This window comes from Macaca nemestrina, chromosome X (genome assembly GCF_043159975.1).
Source record: "Macaca nemestrina isolate mMacNem1 chromosome X, mMacNem.hap1, whole genome shotgun sequence".
NCBI lineage: Eukaryota > Metazoa > Chordata > Mammalia > Primates > Cercopithecidae > Macaca > Macaca nemestrina.
Window position 1 is genome coordinate 119,316,453 of NC_092145.1, and position 18,533 is coordinate 119,334,985.

The window sequence follows — 18,533 nt, forward strand, 5'->3', positions numbered from 1 at the left end:
TGAGACAGAGTTTCACTCCATCGCCCAGGCTGCAGTGCAGTGGCCCCATCGCGGCTCACTGCAACCTCTGCCTCCCGGTTCAAGCGACTCTCGTGCCTCAGCCTCCTGAGTAGCTGCGATTACAGGTGTGCGCCACCACACCCAGCTAATTTTTGTATTTTTAGTAGAGACAGGGTTTCACAATGTTGGCCAGGCTGGTCTCGAACTCCCGACCTCAGGTGATCTGCCCGCCTCGGCCTTCCCAACTGGTGGGATTACAGGCGTGAGCCAACGCGCCTGGCCTCTGTAACTCATTTTCTAACATAGGGAGTGTTTTGACAGGCAGAGACGAGTCCAGGGCAGCTGAACCGTACTGGCAGAGCAAGAAAGTCCACTTGGTGTGTTAACTATAAAGTATGTGAAAACTAGAAGCTATGACACAAAACTATCTCAAGAAGACCGCTTACACAGGGCACTTCATTAATAATTTGGTGACTCCTTAAAGGTTCAGTTCCATCAAGCCATTTCTTCATAAACTTGTAAATTGGCCAGCTTTGTTAGCAATTACACATAAAAATAGAATTTCTAATTTCCACTAATGGAAAAAAATGTGAGAAAAGTCCATGACGAAAACCTATTTCCAGATGTGAAAAGACATTTGTCATGACAAAGATTACTACCAGATGGGTATCCCACGTTTTAATATCCATGAAAGTCAGTGATTTTGCTTGCTGAGGCGCCTTGTAACCAATGGCATCTTGGACTTGCTGAAATGCAGTATATTCTGTCTAGTATTAATGGATCAGAACGAGACTTGTTTTCTCAGATGATGGCTAAAATGATTCCTATTTCACTCTTGAGTTTTGACCATTTAAATAGAATGACCTTAAAATAATCAACTTTTATTTAAATAGCTCTGAAATTTGCTCTATTTAGGAAAGTTTTTTGGTGTAGTTTAAGAAATTTCTCGACAATTTACATCCCTAAAGTCACTGAAACGTTTTATGTAACCCGAACTTTAGTAAGCTATCTAAACTTTCAGGTATAGATAAAAATAAAGATGTCAACTTTTTGCCTATCTGTAAGTTATCAGATTACAATGAAGCAATTCGTAATATTGGCGGCGATGTATTTTTTCAGTTAGATGTACTCATGTAGCTAAAAATACGTAAAATACAGTCTAATCCAACTGGAGGGAGTTTTCCAAACTGCAGAAAAGTTAAATATTAGTTTTCCATAAAAAAAAAAAGTGAAATTAAATCCAATGAAAATCTGAGATTTGTCTTTCAGCAGTTCTTGAAGTAACCCAACTTTAGGAAAGCACCGCCAGGTTTCTGTGGAAATCTTATTTCCCTGGGACATGACAACAAAGAGCTATTTCTAGACACTATAAACAGCAGACGGCCCAGCACTTTGGGAGAGCGAGGCGGGCGGATCACGAGGTCAGAAGATCGAGACCATCCTGGCTAACACAGTGAAACCCCGTCTCTACTAAAAATACAAAAAAATTAGCCGGGCACGGTGGCGGGCGCCTGTAGTTCCAGCTACTCGGGAGGCTGAGGCAGGAGAATGCCGTGAACCCGGGAGGCGGAGCTTGCAGTGAGCCAAGGTCCCGCCACTGCACTCCAGCCTGGGCGACAGAGCGAGACTCCATCTCAAAACAACAACAAACAAACAACAACAAAAAAACAGCAGACAGAACTTGCTAGAGAGTTAACTGAACTTTCACTTCCCTGGCTCTCCTCAAAACATGTGGTCTGCTTTATTTACAATTTAAGAGAACTGTGAAACATCAGTTTGTCGAATCTTAGTTTTAACTAAAAAGTCTGCAATTAGATCACAACTCATTTCTTTGAGGTCCTTAGGTGTGAATCCACTTTGGGTATACACAATGATGGCTGAATTCCTCATAAACATTCCCCTTTAAAACATTCCCTTCAGCTCTATTACACCTCTACCTTCTGTTTAAAAATCTTGTATTAATAAATAAAGGGAAAACCGAAATTGAATTTATAAAGTTTTATTTTTGTATATGTGCTAAATCTTAGGAACTGTGAACAATCTTCATGTCAGTCTGTTGGCTTGTAAAAGGCTAAGAAGTGCATGACTTGGGTGGTGAAATTTCCTTTTAGGAATCTGAATCTCAAAATAAATTTTCACACATTTGCAGTTTTAAAATGTGGTGCACCTTGCCCCCGCTTCTTTTACACCTATAAATTTGGAGGGAAAGTGCTAAATTTCTGCAAACTTTTTAAAATAATTGTTATAAATACAATCGGCAGCAAATTCTCAATACATTTAGCACTTCTGTAGTGTTTTATCACACTCAAAAACCTTATTTGCAAAAACTAAACACTCAACATATGTGTAGGACCAATTCTGGTTGAGTCCTACTATGAAACCAGTACTTTTCTTTTTTCTTGGTAACACAAAAACTGGGGTGTAGGGGAGTGTTTTCCTTTATCAGCAGTATGTAGTACCTTTAAACTAGAGACCAAAACTGGGCACTTACAATGAAAAGGCAATTTTCTTATCCAGCTATAATCCTAAATAAGGCAGGATATATCCACCAAATTAACCACAAAATTCAGCAAAGTAAAATAGCTCGTGGGAGAACATAAGCTGGAAAAATACTAATAAAAAAACCGAATTACTTTGAAGTAGTCATCTGAATATTCACAGACTTGTTTTCATTTACAAATGTAAGTCAAATAAAAAAGGCTCCTCATCTTTCTAACCACTACTAGGATTAAGGATTTAAGTTATTCACTAAGTTAATCATGAAAAAAAAACAAAACATTTTAATAATTCTAAATTTGTATACACAATAGACACAAGGCTGGGAAATTATCACCAGGAGAAAAATCAATGAAAGAAAGAAAAATGTTATTTCTGCCTCTACAATGCTAAACATGAAAATTCAGTTGGTGGAGGGCTTAGAAACAGCAGCAATATGGTTTTTTTTAACAAGTTGTGCACTGAAATACTTAGATACAATAGGGCAAAAGCCCTTGTTCACACGGTTTTACAACTAAAATATCTTCAGTCTTTATGGTAACACATTCTACTGTCTTCTATAATCATGTCGTTTAGAATTCTGGGGGCTATTTCTTTCAAAGCAACACTGGCGATTCTGCAAACATTTAAAATAGGAAATATATGGCTCAAAAAATCAGTTGAGGGTGAACTAAATAATCCTTAGGCACTTTGAAGACTTGAAATTTAAAATGTGCCGTGTATGTTCAGAAAAAGACCTCAAAATCACCATGATGTTGCTCTTACAATAACATGCATCTTTAAATTTCTGGTTATACATTAATGCTTGCTTTAAGTTAAATATAGAAAATAATTTGCACAAACAAAAATAACTCCACCTTCCCTTGCTCCTGGTCACAACACAGACCACTCTTCCTCAAATGAAGACAAAAATGATTCATGAGCCCCTCACCTGGCACAAGGGGGCTTGTAAATTCAAAGCAACCAAAGTTGGGCTCTTCCTCCAAGTAGAAAAATTCACAGCCTTTTTTGTATGTCAAGTTTTTTCTCAACTAGGAAGTCATTAAAGTTTTTAAGTACATTACATATTTTGTTAAGGAGCAGGAAATATATAAATCTCCTCTCAGATGGTGAGATGGTACACCTAACAATAGTAACTCATCCAAATAAAGTTAACCTATTTCACTTGTTTAAAGAGCTTGGAATCAAGAAACTTAAATTAAAAAACTACCAATTGGGGCCGGGCATGGTGGCTCACACCTGCAATCCCAGCACTCTGTGAGGCCGAGGCAGGCGGATCACCTGAGGTCAGGAGTTCAAGACCAGCCTGGCCAACACGGTGAAACCCTGTCTCTACAAAAATTAGCTGGGTGTGGTGGTGGGTGCCTGTAATCCCAGCTACTCAGGAGGCTGAGGCGGAAGAATCGCTTGAAACCAGGAGGTGACGTTGTAGTGAGCCAAGATTGTGCCACTGCACTCCAGCCTGGGTGACAGCGAGACTCCATCTCAAAGAAGAAAACAACAAAAAAATAAAAACTATCAGTTGGAATTGCAAACACCGTGTGTAACTTTCACTCAAAGTAAAAACTATCTGGTGTCAAAATGTCCTACTATTACAGGAACACCTAGAAGCACAGGTTGACTACAGAGTACTACAAATAAGATACCCAAAGCTTTATCTTAAATACCTGCCCCTTTTAATCACAAAATAATGCAATGCTCAATTTTGTTTCTGCTTTGTTCAGTTCCAAGTGTAGCCTTTTGACAAAACATTTCCCTATTAACTGAATTGTAAAAAATACAACCAAGCTTGTGCTCATTAAATATACATGTATATAAAAAACATACAAAAAGTACAAGATTATGTTAGGAAACTTTTACAGTGTCAACATCCTGATTTCTCAAAATCTTCAGTAAAGGGCCAAAGGTCAAATCTTTCTGTGCACAAAAACTCAGTGTGACTGAAATCCTGAATCAGTGTCATGCCTAGGCATGCTATGCACAGAATGAATTTTAATATGCAGTCCTCTGTGGAAAAAAAGGACAAAAAAAGTAACCAAAAAAAACCAAAAAAAACAAACAAAAAAAAAACAAAAAAAACCCAAAAAAAACCACACCACAGGACAAAAAGTTCTTCTTAAATCAAATTCTATTTGTGAATTCAGCAAAATAATTTCTATAAAATAAAACAGCAAAATATTTAAATAGAATAGGGTGGGCTGTATCTGTTTGCAGGGTATTTGGTTTTTAGACAGGTTCTAAAAAATTACACACATTCAAGTTACCAATTCTCTTTTAAATACAGTATGAACTGAGGAGTTCCTTATTTGTAATCAAATGTTTATTGTGATATCTCAATTATATTAACTAACCAGTAGTTTCTTTTTTAATGAGACCCTGCTTTGAACGTTAAACTTTTTGGAATAATGGAAGAGGAGCTAGGACAATTCTTGCTTTCAAGTAAAATTGTGACTGAGCAGAAAATCAGCCAGCTATCTTGGTGCAGAGAGGTACTCCAAGTATCGTGGGGTTCTGATGACTTCCACGTCACTGGGATCCAGCAGAAGGAAAGTTTGAGAAGATTCACCTAATAAACTCTACCAAAGAAACAAAACAAGCACACCAAATACAGTCTATTATGCTCCAGCATCTTGGCATAGCAAATTTTTGCATATTTGTTTTATATTTTTTAAAATTCCCATTACTGATACGTAAGTGTTCTTTATCCCACCCAGAGATTGAACTGTCAAACATTATACATAAGGAACATATGTGCAACTGAAAACAGCCTGTTTGTCACATTTCTCGCCTTGTTTTATATTTTAATATTCTAGGTGTAAGAAGTAAAAGCTCTGAGTAATACAGCTGTCACTTCTCAGACAACTGCTGTCATTATGGTAACTTTTTCCTCACTGGCTACACTAACTTGGTGTGAAGCCATGCTAAATGTTACAGCATAACTATAGCTTCAAAGTGATTAACCTAATATCAGAATAAAAAGGCAATGAAAAAAATCTAGAAACAGTGTTACATCACCAATTTTCCACATCAACCAAATAATTTAAAGGTTACCAGCCTTACACATTGCTCATAGCAAAATTGACTCCAGTGGCAAAGAATTAACATGAAACTATTGGTGTGGCTGACATGAATGGGCTCTGTTTTGTTGCTGTTGGGTTTTTTTGTAAAGGAGCTGAACCAACTGCCATGAGGCAGGCAACACTGGTTGCAGAGTGCAGTGGGTATAACAAGAAAATTAACTTTTGTAGTTTGTGTAGATCTGTGAGTCTCATCAAGAAAAAAGTTTCTTGCTTAAGAATTAACAGTCAACATTAATATACTATATACACCTTTGCCATTTACACATTAGCATCAGGCCATTTATTACAAAACACTATACACTTTCCACTGCAGGCGGGTTATATATTGACAGCAAATTTCTGCAGATAAGACAGTGAATAAACTCTCCACTCCATGTTGATTAGGAATAGTTTTTCTAGTTTTAAATATTAGCCAGACACAGAAAAAGGTTGGACTGTAAGGCCTGGGTGCACAGTCTTGATGGAACCAGTTAATTATGTGCATTTCATTGATCCTTGGCTTGAGGTGGGGATACTTCTTCACTGCCTTCATAATTTTCTTGTGCTCGTTGGCCAGTTCTCTGAGGGTTGTTCATGTGATGTGCTGCTGGGCCTGTATATGGCTGTCCATGCACATGGTTATTCTGGGAAAGGAGAAGAGATCTGCATGTTAAAACTTTTCACGTAGTAAAACAACTTCAAAATCATGGTCTGAAGTCTCTGGAAATGTAAACTTTTATTCTTGGGACTTACTCTGTAAATACCGTTGGACTACTATTGTGCAAGAACAAAAACAAAAACAAAAAAAGGCTTGAAAGAGAAAAACATAATGTAAATGCAAACCCCCAAACCCTGAATAAGAGCAGTGATTGTGTAGGTCCACATACATCTTTTAGACTCAAGTCTGGCAAATAAAGGATTAACCCACTGTTGCTCTTGGTAAAAAAATGTTCAGAAAACAATCTATGAGCATCTATTGACTCTTCCACATGCTAAATCCAATTGACTAACCATGATACAAGATATACAGGAGTAGTAACCCTGAACTCACAATAATGCTGATTAAAAACAGAACAATGTTCAAGATGATAAAGTAACCAGGCATGATTAACATAAGAGCTTTCTCAGGGTCAAAGGAAGTTAACCTCCCTTGTGGATTTGGTTCCTTAACCTTTTAAAATGTCTGAACCCTACAGTGCTCTCATTTTTCTGTATATGCTCCATCAGCCAAGCCAAGATTCTAGACTTTTTTTTTGAGATGGAGTTCACTCTTGTTGCCCAGGCTGGAGTGCAATGGTGCTATCTCGACTCACCACAACCTCCACCTCCTGGCTTCAAGAGATTCTCTTGCCTCACCCTCCCGAGTAGCTGGGATTACAGGCATGCGCCACCACACCCAGTTAATTTTGTATTTTTAGTAGAGACAGGGTTTCTCCATGTTGGTCAGGCTGGTCTCAAACTCCTGACCTCAGGTGATCCGCCTGCCTCAGCCTCCCAAAGTGCTGGGATTACAGGCATGAGCTACTGCGCCCATTTCTACAGATGAAAATACGTATGCTGAATGTGTACTTCCTAACTATTCAGTTTGCTTCTGTGTACACAGTGAAACGTAAGAAAGAATGCCTGAAATGTTTCTCCAAGTATAGTTCCTGGACCACCAGCAGCATCACTTGGGAACTTGTTAGAAATGTTCATTTTCCAGCCCCTTGAAGACCTATGAAATCAGACACTTTGGGATAGCGTCTAGCCCTCTGCTGGAGCAAGCCCTCCAGGCAGACTCATGCCTGTTCAAGTTTGAGTACCATTGCCTCACAAGAGCTGATTTAGTCACATTTCGGTTTCAGAAAGAAAAAGTTTTCATTTAGAATGTTTCTTCATCTCATTTCTTTTGCTATTTATTTACTAGTTTATTTACTTTATAGCTAATCACCTATGGAAATCTACCCAAATCCTTTTTTTTTTCCAGTGATTTTTACCATCATTGGAAACCAAGGACTTCTTACTTCATTGCATATCTTAATGTTTTTGGAATCCAGGTGAAGATTTTGCCTCACAGGAAATGTCACCACAATCCTTACAATGATCATTTCATGTTGACATAAATTCTCATAGTTTTATTAACTACCAGCATAAGGACACCTTCTTGACAAGGAAAACCCTACAGTGGTTAAGTTCAAACACGTTACACCATGACCCCCGCTCCAAACCATTCCTCTTCTGATCATGCTCCCAAAGCTAGTAGATAATCCTACCTGTTACTTTGTAGTCACAACCAACAATTGAGTCATCCTCTAAAAATAAGCATAAAACCTAGTTCTAGGGGATAAAACCACAAACTGACTCCTGTTTTACCTGTTGATACTGAGATCCAGGTGAATGGGGGTACAATGGGGCATCTTCAGGTGGAGGCGACTCATGTTCATCTGGGGCATCTTGGTCATCTGGCTCCTAATTTTGAATATTTCAAGATAAAGAATTATGTAGGCAAACTCAAGTTTATTTTTAACTTCTATTTGAAATAAACTTTAAAAATCTACAAAACTGACCCATTAGCAACTTTTCTTTTTACTGCAGATAAAGAACTTTGGGAAAAAAACAAAAAACAAAACCAAACAAAAATCTGATTTGCATTCTCTCAGAACTACTACATTTCAGACAATTTCACAGAAATTTCTCCAAAAGAAGGCTCCCTCATTAGCTTAAGATGACACAGAATAAACATTTTTCTTTTCTGTTTTTGAGACGGAGTTTCACTCTTGTCCCCCAGGCTGGAGTGCACTGGCACGATCTCTGCTCACTACAGCCTCCACCTCCTGGGTCCAAGTCATTCTCTAGCCTCAGCCTCCCAAGTAGATGAGATTACAGGCACCACCGCCACGCCTGGCTAATTTTTCTATTTTTAGTAGAGATGGGGTTTCACCATGTTGGCCAGGCTGGTCTTGAACTCCTGACCTGAGGTGATCCGCCTGCCTTGGCCTCCCAAAGTGCTGGGATTACAGGCATGAGCCACTGAGCCCAGCCGAATAAACATTTTTCAAAACCCAAAACTTCAACATAATCTTTTAATAATATCATTAATACATAAACACTGGCCTATAAAATAAAGAATTACTTTGCTCTCTTCCATTTCTATCTGCTGCACACTGGTGGCTTTTTTTACCTCCTCTGGACAGAGTTCACAAGCTTTTGCAAGTGTCATCCTAGCACTATGTGATCTCTCCAAGAAATAACCATTTGATGTTTCATTGCTTTGCACTGGGGGAGACCAATTGTTGTAAGTGTACTGTGGATTGCCAGTATATGGTCTTCTTTCAAGTTCATCTCCAAGCCATTCTACCGCCCAGGTCCACTTTCTTTTAAGATCTCCATTGCCCTGCAAAAGAAAATAAAACCACATATATAAGAGGATTTGGAATACTTCAAAGTTAACTTAAAATGACAACCCCAAGTTCTCATTATTCTCTTCTTTTAAAACAGAATCCTTAATTCTGATTAAGATTTCTACAAAATTGTAAGAAAAAAATCCTCACCTGCAGGATTTGGTAAGCAACAGGACAGTTACTAAATAGAGCTACCATACATTTTATACACTGGTATGCTCTTTTTTGATAGTGATTCTTAGAGCGTTGGATTGTGTCAAACAGCCCATCTCGGTCATCTGGAATTCCTTTCAGTGCATTATGAATTCTGAAAGAGAACCAGATATAAAATAAAAACATCTAAAATCTAATAGCTAATATATACTGAGGGCCTACTATGTGCCACTCAATAATGTCTTTGATTTAGTCATTTAATCTAACATTAGACAACAGGTATTATTATTAAACCTTTGTTTATTTATTTTTTTGAGACGGAGTCTCGCTCTGTCGCCCGGGCAGCAGTGCAGTGGTGCCATCTTGGCTCACTGCAAGTTCTGCCTCCTGGGTTCATGCCCTTCTTCTGCCTCAGCCTCCTGAGTAGCTGGGACTACAGGCATGTGCCACCATGCCCAGCTAAGTTTTTGTATTTTCAGTAGAGACGGGGTTTCACCATGTTAGCCAGGATGGTCTCGATCTCCTGACCTCGTGATCCATCCGCCTCGGCCTCCCAAAGTGCTAGGATTACAGGCATGAGCCACCGTGCCCAGCCTTATTATTAAACCTTTTAACAGATGAGAAAATTGGCAGAGTTACACAGCTTGCTGAGGTCATATAGCTGTGGAGCAGTCTGACTCCAGAGTCTGCGCTCTAACTTATTACCAATCCAAAATAATTCTGCCATGTATGCAATTTAAACACATTACCTGAAGTGAATTCAGGACACTCAAGAGTAATGCAAATTTTAAAGAAGTTAATAACGAAGTTTATGACTGCTGTAGTCGAGGGTAATTTGCTATACATCAATACCTTCTATAAAACTGCATCTCTGAAGGCAAGTTAGGATTCAGTGACATAATTTGGAGGTACAGTATTTGAATTCTAATAATGAGAATACATTGCAGGCAAAGCATTTTGACAGGCAATAGTACAATTTGGCTGATTTGCCAGTAACACAGGATTTCATTTCAGTTTCTCCCAAACTACAATGGAGTAATAATACATAGCCAACTAGTTCCTGTCTTTCCCTGAAATAACTAACTTAAAACATGATTGGAGGGGCACAAACATGCCTTGTTTCTTTTGTGTTAAAAATATTATGTGCCAGTAAACAAAATATTATTCAGCTATAAACTAATGATATATGCTATAACATGGATGGACTCTGAAAACATTAAGCTAAGTGAAAGAAGTCAGACACACAAATTGCATGATTTCATTTTTATGAAATGTCTAGAATAGGCAAATCCACAGAGACAGAGAGCAGATTAGTGGTTGCTAGGGCTGGAAGGAATGGTGAGTGACTATTTAATTGGGTAGGGGTTTCCTTTTGGGGTAATAAAAAAAATGTTCTGGGACAGGCGCGGTGGCCCACGCCTGTAATCCCAACATTTTGGGAGGCTGAGGCGGGTGGATCACAAGGTCAGGAGATGGATACCATCCTGACTAACATGGTGAAACCCCGTCTCTACTAAAAATACAAAAAAAATTAGCTGGGCGTGGTGGTGGGTGCCTGTAGTCCCAGCTACTCGGGAGGCTGAGGCAGGAGAATGGTGTGAACCCGGGAGGCAGAGCTTGCAGTGAGCCGAGATCGTGCCACTGCACTCCAGCCTGGGCAACAGAGCAAGACATCCTCTCAAAAAACAAAACAAAACAAAAAAACAACTCTGGAATCAGATAGTGGTAATGGCTACACAACAGTGTGAATGTACTAAAAGTCACTGAATTGTATACTTTGAAATGGTGAGTTTCGTTATGTAAATTTTACATCAATTAGAAACATAACCTGGACACTGAGAATCTAAAGATTCTCATGTACACTACGTATTTTACTTAATAGTATGTTTCAATTCAAAGTAAGATTTTTTTCCTCCATCAAATGCATTCATGATTTCCAAACAAAACAGATTACTTCAACAATTTTGCAAAGCTTAATCATTTCAGACAAATCAACCATGTTCAGGCCCTCTTGCTGTTTAATCTGAAACGCTACATATAAATTGCTTTTACCTTCAGTTTTTTCAGGTAACAATGAAGTGCTAAATCATTATTTCTACCATATCATATTTTCTCCCCATTATTAGGATCAACCGTTCTCAAATGCCATTTTTATTAATACTACCTTCACTTGCCTATTACCTGATGCCAAGCAGTGCTGGGCACATGGTAGACACTCCATAAATATCTGAACATTGTTTACTGAATGAACTAAAAGCTCATTATGAGAAAATTATTTTCATGTTTGGGCCAGTGATTCATTTAACAACAGTATCTTACTAATCTGATTACACAAAAGTGTAATTCCCACATTTGCTCTAGCACATATGTCTTTGCCATTATCACTTGCTCTAATCAAACAAGAGCTAAGATGTGATTAACTGGTTTAAAACTGTAAGTGCGTACAGTATTTTCCTTTTTTAAAAAATAGAGGCAAGATCTTGCTATGTTGGTCAAGCTGGCCTTGAACTCCTGGTCTCAAGCGATTCTCCTGCCTTGGCCTCCCAAAGTGCTTATTACAGGGGTAAGCCACTGTGCCCAGAAATACAGCATTTTAAAAAAAGAAAATAGTAAAAGTTAGATTTCATTAAAATCCACTCTGAAGAAAGCTTTCAAATCCTATGAACATATTTAGAAGGGCACTGAATACTGCCTGAATAAATGACTATAATTTTGAGCTACTATCTTTTGTGTCTCACGAAAATTTATTTTTGGTTTAATGCTATTTTTACAGTATTTGTTTGAAATCTATTATGGTAAATTTGGAGATAATTTGAAAATACTAAGTCACAAATTCTGGCGTTCGCAATCCCCACTAAAACTCCAGATTGTAACTTCTCTTTAAGCATTTTGTTGTTACAGAACTTGTTTTTGAGTTTGTTTTATTACATTGGCAGATGGGAGGCAAACTGCGACACAGACTTTGAATTGTTTTCCCAAACAAACTATTATACTATCTTCCGTGTGGGAAGGTAAGTTCTAAAACCCGGCAGTGCTGCCAACTAATAACCATAATTTATCATCAATTATATAACTCTTGGGATTAAAGATAATATATTCAACTTTTACTGCAAAAAAAAAAAAAAAAAAAAAAAAAAAAAAAAAAAAAAAACAAAACCCCAAAAAACTGAAACAAATAGAAAAATTCTGGTTAAAGTTTGAGGGCCAGTTAAGCTGGATAACCTTAGTTTTTACGGGGGAAAAAAGTTAACATTCTAAAACTTCTCATAAAAACTAATTATAATTGATCCCCTCATTATTCATGAATTCCGCATTTGTGAATTGCTTACTTCCTAAACTTTATTTATAACTGCAAGATCAATCATCAAGGTGCTTTCCTGGGCATCTGTGGACACATGCAGAGCAGCAAAAATATCAAGTTGTCCAACACAAACGTCCTTAGCTGAAGTCCAAAAGAGTGTCATTCTGTCTTGTTTCAGCTTAAGCTGTAAACAAGTGTCCTTCATGGTGTATTTAGTGCCACATTTTCCACATATTTGTGCTTTTGTTGGTTATTTTATGTTTAAAATGACCCCCAAGTATATAATGTTGAAGTGGTATCTAATGTTCCTGACCACAAGAAGGATGTGATGCGCCTTATGGAGAATGTGTTGAGAAGCTTAAGTTCAGGCTTAAGTTACAAAGCTGTTTGGCTGTGAACTCTAAGTCAACAATATATATTAAATGACTTTAAATAGAAACACACATAAAACAAGGTTATGTATTGACTGGCTGATAAAAATGTAAACAAGAGGCTTATAGAAACCTAATTCTGTATTTCCTCCTAGGAGTAATGGTTCAGTATTTGCTAACTCAGTGTCTGTGGGGACTTTACAGAATATAAATACCATGAAAAATGGAAATCGTACTTACCTAAAACCTATTTTTACATATACTATTATACTTCATGTGACTAATGACTAAGTTACTTCAAGAGACTAATTCTAAAACAAATGTAATCTAATCATAAAATAATCCTCAGGCATCATTAATGAAATTCAAACATTTACCAAAAGCCCAAGCTAGCTCTTCCTTAATTAAAAAAGTCATTCTAAAGAAACAGGCTTATTAAGTATGAAATTTAGGCAGTGAGAGAAAAGAATAAAAGAGGAAATAAAATTCTGAGGAAAGGGGGAGAACTTGTTATTTACCCTTGTCCTAGGTTTAAGATAAAACATTCACTAGAACTCCAATAGGTTAAAAAAATCTGTGACTGTCAATTTCAGTTAACTCTAACACCTGGGGCAAGCCTAATTGCTTCCAGTCACAAAAAGAGTATCCACCTGTGAGTTTGCCAGGAGTCCTCAATCAGTAAGATTTGCAAAAGCAGATCCAGATAGGGTCGCAGTTCATAGGTATAGGAATATGCAACCTAAAAACAAGTAAGACATAGTGAGTAACTTAATGAAAGGAATAAGAAATCAAATTATAAACATACAAATGTTATTTTCCTTCTACCTGCCAGAGAAGTTCACTGAGGACAGTAGATGAGAACTGAGGATTCTCCCAGCAGCAAAAACGAAGCAATTTGACGGTTTCGTCTGAATTACTGCAGTCTTCAATGATTTTCTTCACATAACTTGTTCTCACAAATAAAATGTCTGCCACATTCTGCTGAATTGGCATTATAGGTTGTGATAAATTAGGATCACCAAAAGGATTGGGAAGAGGAGGATTACCTAGAATACAGATTTGTCACCAATAAAAAAAAACTAATAAGCTTCTCCACAATAATACACAACTTTCATGACAGAAAATAGCCTATATATAGCCTATAAATTTTTTCTTTTTTTTTTTTCCCCTAAGATGGAGTCTTGCTCTGTCGTCCAGGCTGGAGTGCAATGGCGCGATCTCAGCTCACTGCAACATCCACCTCCCGGGTTCAAGCGATTCTCCTGCCTCAGCTTTCTGAGTAGCTGGGACTACAGGTACACGCCACCACGCCTGGCTATTTTTTTTGTATTTTTGTAGAGATGCGGTTTCGCCATGTTTGCCAGGCTGGTCTTGAACTCTTGACCTCAAGTGATCCACCCGCCTCGGCCTCCCAAAATGCTGGGATTACAGGCATGAGCCACCATGGCTGGCCAAATGTTTTATTTTAGAAAAATAACATTTTAAATCAAGTTTCCTAAGCACAACAAAGAAAGTAACATTATGCATTATAATGATCAGATAGATATATCAAGATGTAAAAATGCAAAATCTAAAAATAATTTTTTTTTTTTTTTTTTTGGACACAGGGTCTCTCTCTGTCACCTAGGCTGGAGTGCAGTGGCGTGACCATAGCTCACTGCAGCCTTCTCCTGAGCTGAAGTGATTCTCCCACTTCAGTCTCCTGAGTAGCTGGGACTACAGGTGCACACCACCACACCCAGCCAACTTTTTTGTTGTTGTGATCCTCCTGCCTTGGCTTCCCCCAAAGTGTAGGGATTACAGGCATGAGCCACTGAGCCCAGCCTAAAAAGTTAATTCTTTTTTTTTTTTTTTTTTTTTAGACGGAGTCTTGCTCTGTCCCCCAGGCTGGAGTGCAGTGGCGCAATCTCGGCTCACTGCAAGCTCCGCCTCCCGGGTTCACGCCATTCTCCTGGCTCAGCCTCCCGAGTAGCTGGGACTACAGGCGCCCGCCATCTCGCCCGGCTAGTTTTTTGTGTTTTTAGTAGAGACGGGGTTTCACCGTGTTAGCCAGGATGGTCTCGATCTCCTGACCTTGTGATCCGCCCGCCTCGGCCTCCCAAAGTGCTGGGATTACAGGCTTGAGCCACCGCGCCCGGCCAAAAGTTAATTCTTAAACTATTTCATAAACATGGTATCAACCTCAGTCACAAGGAGACAGAAAAAAGATCCCCATTAAATACGTAAAAAAGGTACAGGGGGCCGGGCGCGGTGGCTCAAGCCTGTAATCCCAGCACTTTGGGAGGCCGAGACGGGCGGATCACGAGGTCAGGAGATCAAGACCATCCTGGCTAACACGGTGAAACCGGGTCTCTACTAAAAAACACAAAAAACTAGCCGGGCGAGGTGGCGGGCGCCTGTAGTCCCAGCTACTCGGGAGGCTGAGGCAGGAGAATGGTGTAAACTCGGGCGGCGGAGCTTGCAGTGAGCTGAGATCCGGCCACTGCACTCCAGCTTGGGCGACAGAGCGAGACTCCGTCTCAAAAAAAAAAAAAAAAAAAAAGGTACAGGGCTAAAATACTCCAAAGCAAAAATCTTCCTCCAGACTCTTAGTACTATATATGCTCAGCAGTATTTAAAAACTACCGTAAAGAGGGCCAGGCATGGTGGCACACACCTGTAATCCCAGCACTTTGGGAGGCCCAGGTGGGCAGATCATCTGAGGTCAGGAGTTCGAGACCAGCCTGACCAACATGGTGAAACCCTGTCTCTGCTAAAAATACAAAATTAGCCGGGCGTGGTGGTGGGTGCCTGTAATCCCAGCTACTTGGGAGGCCAAGGCAGGAGAATGGCTTGAACCGGGGAGGTGGAGGTTGCAGTGAGCCGAGATCATGCCATTGCACTCCAGCCTGGGCAACAATAGCAAAACTCCATCTCAAACAACAACAACAGCAACAAAAGACTACTGTAAAGAATGGAGCATTCAAATTTACCATTGATTGAAGACTGCATTCTTGAAGAGACATTGCAACAGCGGATCAGCTGTGACACTACTGAGTATAATTTGCCTAATTCAGCATACTGATATTTGATTGGAGGACCTGGACCTTCATCTAAAGACACAAGCATAAAGGTAGCAGGTACACTCAATTTCAGAAGCTGTGTCTTCTCTGCCACACCTACAACAAAGGAGTGAAGGGGAGAAGAAAGAGAGGGAGAAAAATGCGAGGAAAAAATTAGGATGGCAAGGGCTTCATGAATAAAACAAGCAGTTACACAAAATATCTTGTCTATAATTTTTATGATCAGAAAAATTTTGATTTGTAATTTTATCACTTTTACTTAGCATTCAGAGAATTATTTTACCAGAAAAGAAAACTCGCCCATTGAGTATAAGTATTAACATTGTTAAACAGTGACCATGACTATGACATTCCAGTCACACCGGCTCACTTTAAGGAAGATGAACACTTTTTCTTTTTTGAGACAGTCTTGCTCTCTCGCCAGGCTGGAGTGCAGTAGCGCGATCTCAGCTCACTGCAACCTCTGCCTCCCAGGTTCAAGCAATTCTCCTGCCTGAGCCTCCCCAGTAGCTGGGATTACAGGCACGTACCACGCCCAGCTAATTTTTGTATTTTTAGTAGAGATAGGGTTTCACCATGTTGGCCTGGATGGTCTCGGTATCTTGACCGCATGATCCGCCCACCTTGGCCTTCCAAAGTGCTGGGATTATGAGCCACTGCGCCCGACTGGAAGATGAACACTTTCTACGGCCTGGAGAGTCTAAAGGGACTAACCAAGACTGCAACCCTCATTTGTAAGGAAAAGAGGATGAAAACAACAAAACAACTATATTAAATAAGAAGTAAGAACTCTTGGTTTTGGTCCCTCTTCATGGTAATAAGCTAAGGAGCAGTTCTCAAACCATAACCACTTCCTCCTCCCTCGATTCCTGATTTTCTTTCTACCTCTTTTTGTTCTTATTTGCAACTCCTCCTTCCTGTCTCTTAAAAACTGATGTTTCTCCAAGTTCCCATGCCAGGCTATCTTCTCACACTGATTTCCCTGGATGATGTAGCCCACACTCATGGCTTTAATGTTCTAGATATTTTCATTCAGATGATTCAAAAACATTTCAAGACAAATTACTTACTGTTCTACTGTATATCTCCATTTGGGTGTCACACAGGCTCAAACTCAATCTACCCAAACTGAACTCACCCCTTTCTTCCCATAATGTTTCTCCTCCTGTATTTCCCCTCAGTAAATGGTACCACTCACAGTTGTTTATGTTAGAATTTTGGGGATCATTCTTCACATGTCTTCCCTGTCCCGTCCTTCTCTGAATATCCAATCACCAAATCCACTGATTCCACTTCTTATAAAAAGCACCATATATCTATCTGTCCATTTGTATGTCTCTCACTGCCAGTTCTCCAGTACAGGCCACAATGATCTTATGTCTATAGATCATTTTAACATTCTCTGGGATCTTATTCCATTGCAATCCATTCCACACTGTGGCCACAGGGATCTTTCTAGATGGTATTTACCTGTTCAAAACCCTACAATGGCTCATCCAATGCCTCAGTCTCTCTCACAAGGCCTATTAGAACCACATGATCAGAAACTCCTGCTCAGCACTCCTGCCATTCCCATCTTACATCAATTCTAGTCAGACTGGACAACTTTCATTCCATCCAATAAGCCACACCAAGTTTATCACGTCTTTGCATCTGCTGTTCACTCTAGATGGAAAGCTCAACCAACCAATTCCCACATTACATTCCCCATTAAGTCTTCTGTACTCCCCAAATCCCTTCAGGTACCATGCCCCCCATGATGCACTCTGCATTTTCCCTATTAGAGCCATTAACATATTTTATGGCAACTACATTATTTGCTTCTATATTCCATTAGGCAATCTTATTTATTGCCATATCCCCCAAAACATAATAAAAACAGGTCCACAACCTCTTATCTAAAATCCTAAGACTCCGAAAGCTATTTTAATTTTTTTTTTTTTTTTTGAGACGGAGTCTCACTCTGTCTCCCAGGCTGGAGTACAGTGGCGTGATCTGAGCTCACTGCAACCTCCGCCTCCTGGGTTCAAGCGATTCTCCTGCCTCAGCCTCCTGAGTAGCTGGGATGTGCCACCATGCTCGGCTAATTTTTGTATATTTAATAGAGACGGGGTTTCACCGTGTTGGTCAGGTTGGTCTTGAACTCCTGACCTCGTGATCCACCTGCCTCGGCCTCCCAAAGTGCTGGGATTACAGGCGTGAGCCACCGCACCCGGCCTAAAAGCTATTATTATAACAAGGTTTTTTGTTTGTTTGTTTTTGAGACGGAGTCTTGCCCTGTTGCCCAGGCTGGAGTGCAGTGGTGCTATCTCTGCTCATTGCAACCTGTGCCTCCTGGGTTCAAGCAATTCTCCTGCCTCAGCCTCCCAAGTAGCTGGGACTACAGGTGCCCACAACCACGCCCTGCTAATTTTTGTATTTTTAAGTAGAGATGGGGTTTTACCATGTTTGCCAGGATGGTCTTGAACTCCATACCTCAGGTGATCTGCCTGCCTCGGCCTCCCAAAGCGCTGGGATTATAGGCATGAGCCACCTCGTCCAGCCCAACAAAGTTTTTCATTAAGTTGGTGTCAAAATGTGTTTGTTGGGATAACCTAGTCTGAACTGACTAAAGGCTACTTACAGTCTTCATTTCTCCCTTCAGTATAAATATTTACATTTTACTGTAGAAATATTAATGTGTTCAATTTTAAGTTGTTGTCTCAGACCCT

At 39.6% G+C, this 18,533-nt stretch overlaps 1 protein-coding gene across 5 annotated transcripts in view; it reads right to left on the minus strand.

The window, feature by feature from the left end:
- Positions 1 to 1,983: 1,983 nt before the first annotated feature.
- LOC105500038 (ubiquitin specific peptidase 9 X-linked) overlaps positions 1,984 to 18,533 on the minus strand; it is a 155,162-nt gene continuing 138,612 nt past the window's right edge. For 3 of the 5 annotated variants that reach the window (XM_011710070.3, XM_011710078.3, XM_011772941.2), the window contains exons 39-45: positions 15,733 to 15,918; positions 13,586 to 13,806; positions 13,411 to 13,499; positions 9,086 to 9,242; positions 8,668 to 8,928; positions 7,908 to 8,003; positions 1,984 to 6,199 (exon numbers count right to left, since the gene is read on the minus strand). In XM_011710070.3, the coding sequence (XP_011708372.2) occupies positions 6,062 to 6,199; positions 7,908 to 8,003; positions 8,668 to 8,928; positions 9,086 to 9,242; positions 13,411 to 13,499; positions 13,586 to 13,806; positions 15,733 to 15,918 (1,148 nt within the window). In that variant the 3' untranslated portion in view covers positions 1,984 to 6,061. The remainder of the gene's footprint in view (positions 6,200 to 7,907; positions 8,004 to 8,667; positions 8,929 to 9,085; positions 9,243 to 13,410; positions 13,500 to 13,585; positions 13,807 to 15,732; positions 15,919 to 18,533) is intronic. The other 2 variants (XM_011710092.3, XM_011710088.2) reach the window with 1 other exon arrangement.